This window comes from Salmo salar, chromosome ssa16, assembly GCF_905237065.1.
Source record: "Salmo salar chromosome ssa16, Ssal_v3.1, whole genome shotgun sequence".
Taxonomy (NCBI): domain Eukaryota; kingdom Metazoa; phylum Chordata; class Actinopteri; order Salmoniformes; family Salmonidae; genus Salmo; species Salmo salar.
In genome coordinates, this window is record NC_059457.1 from 11063431 (window position 1) to 11075022 (window position 11592).

At 43.0% G+C, this 11592-nt stretch overlaps 1 protein-coding gene across 1 annotated transcript; it reads left to right on the forward strand.

The window, feature by feature from the left end:
- Positions 1-5976: 5976 nt before the first annotated feature.
- On the forward strand, positions 5977-8061 carry LOC106573271 (uncharacterized). The gene is made up of 2 exons (XM_014148180.2): positions 5977-6064; positions 6269-8061. Exon 2 carries the CDS (start codon positions 6271-6273, stop codon positions 8044-8046), a length of 1776 nt encoding a protein of 591 aa, XP_014003655.2. The 5' UTR covers positions 5977-6064; positions 6269-6270; the 3' UTR covers positions 8047-8061.
- Positions 8062-11592: the final 3531 nt, after the last annotated feature.

An 11592-nucleotide genomic window follows, 5' to 3' on the forward strand; every position in this document is an offset into this window, starting at 1 on the left:
CATCCCCCAGTAACACACTAGTATAGAAGAGTTCGTCGTTGTGGAGCACTCTCTGTGTATTTTGCATAACGACTTTTTCGTTCGACTTGACTTCATCACAAACATTTGAATATACTGACTCTAGATCTACACCACTAACTGATTGGGGCACCTCACAAGGCCCAGCACTTCCCCCCATCCCGTGCGGGCCAGCTAGTTTTCCTGCCGCTGTGTCGTGTCGCTGTTTGATGGAGCGACGGGAGTTACCGATGAAGTGCGAGGGCATTCTTGACGAGTGTGCCCAGCTGTATAACAGAGGAAGCATAGGTGGTTAGAATAACAATGATCCATTGTGCTGTGATTCGCATCACCACACACTTTGCATTGCAAAGACGGGTTCACCCTTCTCCTGGGCCTCCCCTGGAAACGGTTATCATAGCCGCCTACAGGTTGCTGTGGCCTCTGCTCCAAGACCCATTCAAGCATGCCAATCACCCGATCCAATGCCTCGGATGAGCCAGTTGTGGGCTGCTGCAAGGGGTCCGGACAGTTTGCAACAGCTGACACTGGCCTACTTACTTCCTGCGTCAGTGTGGTGACCAGTGGGGCCAGCCGCAAGGGACGTGGAGCCTTGCACTTCCTCTGGTACTCCTCCAGCCTGCCATGGACCTCCGCAACCGTCCACTCATGCAATGGTTTGCACATGAATATCAATGACAGCTCTGGGTTCGGACAGTGCTTGATGAACATGACAGTCAGAACACGTGATGGATTGTCTAGCTCCTTGTTCTGCCTCTTCAAACAGTCCTCTGCCACCTCTATAGCCCTGTTCAGTCTGATCCACTAGTCAAATGGAGTCTCCCCTTCCATTGGCAACGTAGAATAAACATCAGCTAGGGGCATGTCGGAGTTGACTGTGTCGCTAAAGTGACGCTTCAGAATGTCAAAAACTGGTCTAGGGCCCTGGCTTAAGTCAACTGGGTTACTGCGTAGGCTTACTCTTACCACGTCACGTGCCCGCCCTGACAGTTTACCCAAAACTTCATCTGACCTCTCCTGCCCATCATAGCCCTTCCTATGCATGTACGCTAACATGGTCTCCTCCCACTCATGCACTGTGCATTTCTCTGAACCATCCCCCCTGAAACACACTGGTTCCCTGACATCATTTTTCACCACTACATTTAGACTAGAGCTGGCCCCAGCCATGGTACCACCAACATAATCGACCTTCCGTCCTACCCCATCTCCCATAGCCTTTGATTCCAAACAAGAGGCAATATTTTCACCTATGCAGTGACCTTTCTGCTTAACAATGTCTGCCAGGAAATCCATAGACACATCCCCCTTCCTAGGACTAGGTGAAACTGGCTCGAATGCATTGAGTTGAGGTAGCTCTAAATCATGTGGAAAGCGCACACTTGCCTGTGCAGTTGGCCTGGCCAGAGGTGTGGAAGTAACTGGAGAAATAGCTGCCCCCCTACCCACTGGCGGTGAAGGGTTAAACATGAAAACTCCCCTACCTCTCCCAAAACCTTCCATTTTTTAAATAAAATAAAATATATTGTTTTTTTTTAATGTAAATATTTAGACAAAAAAAATTTAAAAATCACAATCAATATGAACAATTCTATCAAATCAAAATGAACATAATCCACTCAAAACAAACGTTCAGTAGTAGATGTCTAACAAGACCAAGAATCAACACAGAAAAGTAACAAGAAACGCCATCATAAATAGTTGTCACCACCGTGTGGTAGAAAATGGCGTTGCCCTCACGTTAATTGGCTTCGGAAGGTTACTAGCATAACAGCACAATTACATCACTAAATAATCATAGCATCACCACATACAAGTAATAACCAGTACATTATATTTCCCCCCACTCACTCATGCTACCAGGAGCTCCCTGAGAATTCCACTTGTGCAGACTGCGAAACCTAGGCCTCTGGCGTGCATCAGCAACCGCAGTACTTCTTGAAGCCGGGTCTCGGATCCCTCCACGTGACGTCCGGCGAAGACAAGAAGACGAGTCACGGCACCAGTGTAACAGATGTATAGCGTACTCTCCTTGCGTTGTTTTTTTCCCTAATAAATCACATCAGCCAGTGGTCCCAGTTGAGCATCATTTATTCCTGTTGTTAAATGAGAAACAGCACAGTAGTTGTGCAGGGCTTAATGATACTGATGGCTGTCGATGGCAAAAGCTGTAGCATGAAGACATCTGTGTTAGCAGTGGGCTTATGTGACCATTACAACGGTGTATGCTAGCTAACACTTATCTACAGCAATCATATGCCAAAGCACATTCCAGAAAGCCCCTCAATCCCTAACAGGTACCATATACTCACACATGTATAAATCCGTAACGTACAGCATACTTGAACACATTGTAAAATATAAAATATAAAACAGTATTCAGAACATGACCTACCCCTTGCATCACATTTTCATACTGGGAAGACCTGACGTTCGCGATCTCCCCCTATCTGCAAGCGGGGCCAATCACAACACACCTTATTGTCATCAGTTGAACCAACCAATACGAATGCTTGAACATTAAGTACACATTTCTTTAGAGGCAAGTGGAAACATAACCAACCCTGTTACACTTATACATCTTACGAGCACCTGAACTAAAGGATATGATTTGCCCCCTCAGATATGCAAGGAGAGCTTCCCATAAAATTAGGGGGGAGGCAGAGTTGATATTGGTGCTAAAAAATATGTTTATATGAGTGTTCAGAAATGTTACAAATGTGGGATTATTTAGCAAGTATGTGCCAAACCTCCATCTTCTTCTCTACTGACTGGTACTGAAGCCAGCAGGGCAGAATGATCTGATATACATCTTGGTAAGTACTTACACCCAGTAGTTAAACTTCCCTTGGCTGCAGGAATAAGAAATAAGTCAATTCTAGAGTAACTGTCATGGACAGGGGAGTAAAATGAGTATTCTTTAACCTTTTGGTTGTGAAATCTCCATAAGTCTACGAGTCCATAGTGTTTCATTTCTGCTTTTAACATTTTAGCTGCCTGTGTGAGGTTGATACTATTAGAGGAAGATCTATCACTGGAAGGGTCCAGTACCAAGTTAAAATCCCCTGCCATTATTATCTCTGATGATGGGCACATTAACTTCAAAAAGATCTCTTGGTAAGATTTAGGATCATCATGGTTAGACCCATACACATTCACATTGGTAATGGGCTCAGTGCTAAAGAAACCTTGAATGATCACAAACCTACCCCCTTTGTCTTTAATCTGAGATTGTATCTGAAAGGGGCAAATCTTATTAATGAGTATGGCCACCCCTCTTGCCCGAGAGGTGAAAGATGAATAGTACACTTGGCCCACCCACTCTCTCTTCAGTTTATCAGGCTCAGAGTCAGTCAGGTGTGTCTCCTGAAGAAGAGCTATATCAACCTTATGCTGCTTTAGATAATACAGAATGCATTTGCGCTTGACAGGGCATTTAGTACCCCTAATGTTAAGTGTCATAAAAGTATAGTTATTAGGTGCCGACATCTTTAAAGAAAATTAGAAATAGGGAAAAGGAAAGAATCAAAATTGCGTTGAGTGTATACAACTTGTACAAAATGAAATTATGAAAGTTAAAAGTAGTAAACATCTCGTGAGCTAATACCCTGACCCTACCACAAACCCACCCAACCCCCTCCCCAACTGAGGGAGTTAAAGAACCCATATCCTTAGACACTAGTCTTTAAGCTAGATGTACCTGCTATGCATAGCATCACTCGAATTAGGTTAATTTTAAATGATATGTATATGGAGTACATTGACTGTTCCTTGTAGCATGAAAATATTGTTAGTCAAGTAACAAAATACAATTTGATTACAACAATAATGACCGGACTATTTAGCCCCACTTGAGCATGTCTCAACAACAACAACAAAAACCTTGGGTGCGTTCATAGTCAACAACAGAGCCTACCCGCACACCCAAATGTCAACCAATCGGCATTCCCCAATGCGCCCTGAAACCTGTGCCGCGCGGCGACAAAAGTGATGACCACAAACGCACCCCAGCAGGTCAGGAAAAAAGACATCAAGCTATGATGTATAAATGAAAACCTTTACCAGAGGATAACAATCATCTCTCAAATATAAAATAGGGACAAATAGTTAAACAATCACCATCCTCCTGAGTTCCCCGTCCCCCTCAAAATATTATATATATATATATATATATATATACAAGTGTAAAGCTATCATCTAGCTGGCAATTAGGCGGCCAGCGAGTAGTTTATCCCTGTCTCGGTATCAGTAATGCTAGTATTTATCTCTAACAATAAACAAGCCAGCAAACGTAATAGTAGCTAAAGTTCCCTGAAGTAATATAAACAACATAGTTAGGCTTGAAACCCAGTCAAAAGCCACATAACTATTTAACCAAACCTGACTGGACCTCTCTGCGTAAAATAAAAGTATACAGCAAAAATGTAACTACCTGGCTTAGTGTGGATGTATAGTAGCTATAGCTACACCCTTGGAAACTTAGCGAGCTGGCTAAATAGCACAGCCAACATTAGCTATGATCCAACTTTACCTCGCTAGTCATTATCACGCTAGCCATCTAGCCAGCCAGCCAGTCGATCACTTTTAGACTTTTACTCAAGTAGTATTTTATTGGCTGACTTTTATTGGAGTCATTTTCTACTAAGGTAACTTTACTTTTACTCAAGTATGACAATTTACTTATTTTTCCACCACTGGTTAATTACATTTTATACATTTAGCACACTGGTCACCCATGGGAATCGCACCCACAACCCTGGCGACTAAACCACAGTGTGCTTCGTCAAATAGCAGAACCAAATTACCTGATTTGAAGTTGAGATTACATTAAAAGTACATGCTGCAAGTGATCAATGCCGTTCGAGATTCTACAGACTACAGCTATTGTGAATATCTCCACAGATCCGCCACAACCTACAGTATGCATGCTATCTTGAACATGCACGCTTTATATGATTACATACAAATAAATGTATAGTTACAGTAACCTCAAAATGTGGCCATGGATCTGTTACTTATTTTACGGTTGAATAAAAACTGTTACATTAGTTTGTAAGAGCCTTAACTTTAGGCTATTTACTGTATTACAAAAGTAATATTGAATTGTGTTTAGTTGACAACGCAACCAAATATCAACATTTAAAGGATATATTTACTGCTTGGATAGTTCAATCTAAGACACTGGCTTAATTCCATTCTTTAACTTTTATTTTTGGTTGAGTTGGGTTTAGCGCTGACTCAAAACGAATGAACGACAAGAAAACACACACAACTACCACTATTGTAGTATAGAAGTCAAAATACCTATAGCTATGTTCCTACTTGGACATAATCAAAAACATTGACACCACAGTGATTCTCGTTCTAAGAGGATACTATAATGAATAGAAAATTGCGATTTTCAGATTTATTTGATTACTGGGAATTTATTTGCCGTGCATATATGCTGATAAGTTGAATATGAAACTAAAATCGTGATTTTTTTTCAAAGGCGTCTGTGTGGCGTCAGCTGGGAATGTTCCACACAGATGTTCAATGAGCGATCGAGTTCTACGAAACTCACCAGGCCTACTCTCATTTTAATAAATTCAAAACCACTACTGTAATGAAAATAAAAGCCAATAAACTGAATAATTACTGTCAAACTATTCTTTTTATTCAATTGTTGAAATAGGCCTATTGTATTTAATTTTACATTTCATGCCTACTCAAGTGGTTTTGACAAACCTTTAGGATGTGGACGGCTGCTATGTCATAATGTACATGATGTCATAATGAAGCATTCTTTTGTTAAACTAAGACAATCCATAGGCAGGTCATTGACGCTCTTCCTGAACTGAGGTAGGACCTATAATTTAATGAAATAATCTCAAATACATTACTTTTATATTATGAGAACTTTATTTGATCAATAACTGTCAAAAACGTATATTTTGTGATTTAAAACTAGGTCTTGTGGTCTTGTGTTTCTGTTTTCAATGATATATTGTTGAAACTTTATAGTCAAATCCTACGTGTGCAAATTATCTGGAAGTCCAAATTGAAGGTAGGCCTTAGTCTGTGAATCTTTCATTTTTATGAATTTATGAACATTTTGGCAGGAATTGGAATGTCTTTTGAAAGTGGAAAAACACTAGTTTATAATAACAACTTTGATCAAATTCTATTGTAATATATGTAATTTATTCTATATTATTTTTCTCAAACATGCTTTGTGTTGTTGTTTGCTCCTCCACTGTGACTCTCACAGCCATGAAAGACAGAGTGATGTCCAGGACTAAGACACAAGAGACCAGTCAGAACAGTTCTGAGAACAGCCTGACAGATATCCTCAGTGTCCGGAGTGCCAGTGATATTGTCCTACAGCCAATGCCACCAGGGAGAAAGAATAGCCGATCTCACTTCCACAACATGGATGTGACTAAAGAGAGGGCTGACATGGGAAGGCTTCCAATGGCCACTCCACCCATCAGGCTCCCAATGCTCACTGTGACCTCTCTCACTGTCCAAAGGATCAAAAACTCCCTCAAGGTGCCTCGCATGCCTCGTCTGCAGCTGGAGGGACAGATGGGTAGCAAGCGTCTGTGTCCGGTCAAAACCAAAACCGGAGGGAGCACATTGACCTCCAGCCACAAGCAGGAGCCAGAGGTTAAATCCTGCAGACCACAGACACCAGGAAGCATCCCTAGAAGGCCCAATGTATGCTCCACTGCAGCCAAGGCAGTAGCTCCTTTATCTGGGACTCCATGCAGCCAGTCTGAGGTCAGGATCCAGGCCAATCCTCTCCAGAGGTCTAACATCCAGGACCAAAGGCCCCGCTCTCCTCCTGCTCAGGCCAGACGGTCTCTGTCCGACGGCAGCCTCTTGCAGCCGCCATGTTCTCCTGTCGATGTCCTCCAGCCGGAGGTCCAGGCCAGCAGAAGCCTGGCTCGACCCAAGACCGGGATAGCTAGGATAACAAGACATACTGATGGCAGCACTCTGAGGTTCCCTAACCAGACCTTAGAGCTTATAAACTCCATGGGTAGGAGGGAGATCACAAATTCTTTCCCTGTGCTGCCAACCATTGCAGTGTCTGCCTCACCTGCCCAGATGGCCATCCCATTGCCTACCCCAATAGTCAGCCATGTGCCTGACCTTCTGGTGCCTACTCCATCTGCTTCACCGATTCCGTCCAGCCGAGTGCCTGCCCCACCTGCATCCCCAGTGCCAGCCCGGCCTGCCAACACCAGATCACGTAGGCAGGTGTCGGAGAGGATCCAGCGCTTACAGATCCAGTCTGCTATGCTGGACCAGCAGCTACCAGAACAACTGGGTGACAAACAAATCATATTACCCTCTGAGCCCCTGTCCTTCAGTAGCACTGAGAGGATGTTCCTCTGTGGTCCACCTTTAGTCTGCCACCCAGCTAACGTAGGTGGAGATGATGGCTGTCACCCCCTGCCCAGACCTACGCCCAGCCACACAGGTCACACCGACCACTCCGCTTTACTGACCAGTAGGAGAGTAGTACAGGTGTGCGAGAAGTGCCCCTTTGACATCCTCTTGACCCCCTTGGTCCCACTGGCAGAACAGCCTCCTATCAAGCGATGGCACATGCCCGCCTCCCGTGCCAAGGCCAAGCGGGAATGGGAGAATAGCCAAAGAGGGCGCAGGAAGAGAGCGAAGCCCATTCACTGGGACGTTAACTTTAAGTCTGGGCCTTTCTTCCCAGTGTGTGTCGCTCCATCACTGCCCTCGATCCTGGAGGTGGATGAAAAGGAGGAGGATGAAGAGATGCTCCGGTACTGGATGTCCTTGGAGACCACAGTCAAGATTGACTTCAGCCATGACATAATCACCATGGGCAAGCCATTTTCAAGCTTTGTGTTGAAGACACGTGCCCCTATCCACTTTCACAGGATTATGCTTCCGCGCCCGTCTACAAGAGAAAGCACACCCACCTCTCCCCTCTTCTCCCCTCCCACTACCCCCCTGCTGTCCCGTGGGTCGTCTCTTTCTGAAGAGATGGAGCAAAGCCAGTTGTAGAGGGGTCGCACACACACACACACACACACACACACACACACACACACACACACACACACACACACACACACACACACACACACACACACACACACACACACACACACACACACACACACACACACACAGAACTTAATTTTTATTTACCTTTATTTAAATAGGCAAGTTAGTTAAAACAAATTCTTATTTACAATGACGACCTACCTCTGGCCAAACCCTAACCCGGATGACACTGGGCCAATTGTGCGCTGCCCTATGGGACCACTGCCTTAGACCGCTGTGCCAATCGGGAGCCCTATTGAGACCTCATGGCCTCCCATGGACCAGAGAGGATCAGCCAGCATCATCCCACCGTCTGCCCTGCCTGCCATCCTTGTTCCTCCACTGCCCTTTCAACCCCAAAGCACAAAGGGCAGGTGACAGAAATGATCCAGCGCCCACCAATCCAGGCTGTTGTGCATGAGCAGCAGCAGCTACTGTCGGAAGTACTGTTGGAACAGACTTTTCCTATGAGACCCAACAGGAGCCACAAGCTGTCAAAGTACTTTCATCCCTGGGGTGTGTAGCTTCTCGAAGAGTGTTCTCTTCCTGAAGATGGACTGCTTCAACCCCTTGGGAGTATCCAGAGTATTTAGTACGCTGGTGTGATGATAGAATATGTCCATCAGTATTAACTAGAGATTAATATTAATCCACTTGTTATTCTAGTTAGGCAAATGTTCATTTATCAGCATGTTCCAAAGCAAATCTGTTTCTATAAAGTTTTATTGCAGTTGAAAATGATCAGTGGTGTGTGTTGGTTTCTTGTGAGCTATGAAGTATACAATTTTAGTAGAATGTTTATTTCTTCATTGGATTTGTTGATTTGTTGACCAAGGAGAAGAGGTAAGTGCTGACCGGACTAATATAAGTGAAAGTCCGATTCAAATTTGTATTAATCTGAAGGAGGCACATCTGACTCACACCTTAGTGCCATAATTCTTCACATTTTCAATGTATAGCAACACTGACAAATTCTCAGGTGGAACTATTTGTACTACAGCATTGGAAATGTGGATCTATCCAAACACAGTGTTTATGAAATGCTGCTGAACAACATTTTCTGACCAATAAGCTTGTTTGTCGTAATATTTGGCCAAAATTTTCTTCGCTTGAGTCAAGAGGTCCTTTCTCAACTTGCACATGTAAGGGAAGCAGACAGCTGCAGATTTAATATAACTGATGGGTTACGCGGTAACCAGGTCTCTCTTGCCAAAAGAACCCACTTTTGAAAGAAAGACCTGGATAGTGCCACATAACGCTATGTAAATTCTTCCTTTTATACAAATAAAAATGACCCCTTTATCTGGAATAGATGTAGTGTTGCCTTACATTTGTGAAATGTGAATGACATTTGCTTAGCCTTCAAACTGTGCTTCGTTTAAAATACCGTTGGTTGGACTGCGAGGCAGTGACTGTATCGTTTTTCTTTTGTTCTGAAGCCTGACACTGTATGACACGTCATGTCTCATCCTCCTTCTTTTGAATAAAGCTTCCTCTGCATGATTTTATTCTAACATCTTCCATGTTTTTTTTGCAACCCTCAAAAACAAATGTTGATCCCCATGTAACGACACGTGATATTCCACAAGGGGGGCACTAAAGGTCTGTAACTAAAGGAGGTTGAACACTTTGTACCTTGAACACCATCTGAACTTACACACAGTCTCAACTATTTAAATGACAGAAAATGCCATATCTGCTCTCACACAATACATTAATAGATGATGATCCCTTGGGTTTTTCACAGTCCATCATAATAAATACTTTTTGGCAACTTATGTATTGTTGTCTAAGGTTCATTCCGAAACACATTTTCTCCACCAAAGCCCAAAGCTTACTAGCATTATAAAGATATCACTCAAGTTGAAGAGGTGTTACCACATTTTTGTAGAGATTTATATTGGGGCCAGTGCAAAGATCTTACATTGCACTGTAAGATCAGTCATGCATCGTACCCAGTTTCTCTCTAGAAACATGCATGAGAAAGCTGTGACTAAGCAGAGAAGTATGTCTGTATCAGTTGTTCTTGAACTGGTTCAAGAAAGAAGAGCGAGAGAGAGAGAGCAAAGCACAGAAGGATGTTGGGTTACATATGAACACTTTCCATCATACTCTCAGGAAGGTTAGGTTAGTTAGGCTACATGTGATCCTGCGTCACCATAACTGAAACATGGCCTTCTTTCTTTCACGTCATGGTGCAAGTATTTGCAAGTATTTGCATACATTTCAATTTCCCTGGCTGGCAGTGAAGGGGTTAATCAGCTGTGTGCTCTCAGTTTACGCTCACTAGCAGAATCTGTCTGCCACAGCTGCTGCGCTAAGGCCAATCTTCTATCACAGAGAGCGCTGACAACCAGAGGTGTTTCCAGAGGCCAACAACACAGAGCAGGTTAGAGAAGCTTCAAACCTAACCATGTACGCACGTAAACACACACACACACACACACACACACACACACACACACACACACACACACACACACACACACACACACACACACACACACACACACACACACACACACACACACACACACACACAGTATGCTAATTAATATTTAGATGCACTTGCAGGCACATACAGTATGAAAGAAAACCAGCAATGTCTGAATGCCGAGGTGAGAACGCAGCCCGGGGCATTCCATTGTTCTCTACCAGCATTTAAGAGTTAAGTACTGTTCAAGGTATGAGCATGTGCACTGGCCATTCAGCAGGGTCAGTGCAATAACAAAAACCACTAATTTACACTGACAGAGTTCATACACTAATTGTGTGCAGCGCTGCAAGCATGTGTGTCTTATTTAATCTTATTCAATGATATTACTACATGTTAAAGAGCATGAGTGTCTTATTTAATCTTATTCAATAATATTTCTACATGTTAAAGAGCATGAGTGTCTTATTTAATCTTATTCAATGATATTACTACATGTTAAAGAGCATGAGTGTCTTATTTAATCTTATTCAATGATATTACTACATGTTAAAGAGCATGGGTGTCTTATTTAATCTTATTCAATGATATTACTACATGTTAAAGAGCATGAGTGTCTTATTTAATCTTATTCAATGATAATACTACATGTTAAAGAGCATGGGTGTCTTATTTCATCTTATTCAATGATATTACTACATGTTAAAGAGCATGAGTGTCTTATTTAATCTTATTCAATGATATTACTACATGTTAAAGAGCAGGAGAGTGTGGAGACCAATCCCAGGTTGGATGTGCTACTACTACTACTACATCTAAATGTGGCTTTTTTCACCACTAAGTGAGCAATTATTACATAAGAGCCTGGCCTACCAACACTCCATGTGGAAGTGTATGAAGTATGTAGGTTCACTTCCTCTAAAACGAAACTGCTATGAGGGATAAGGGAGCTGGTTGTCTTATCTTTTATTCCTTCCTAAATGTAGGCCTCGTTGGCACAGTGCTGGCACGCTGGAGCTGATTTGTCAAGTGAGTTCAAGACTACAGAGCTCACTTCTACGCTAAGCCTA

Coding starts and splice junctions, on each gene's coding strand:
- LOC106573271 (XM_014148180.2), top strand. CDS start 6,271: ATGAAAGACAGAGTGATGTCCAGGACTAAGACACAAGAGACCAGTCAG.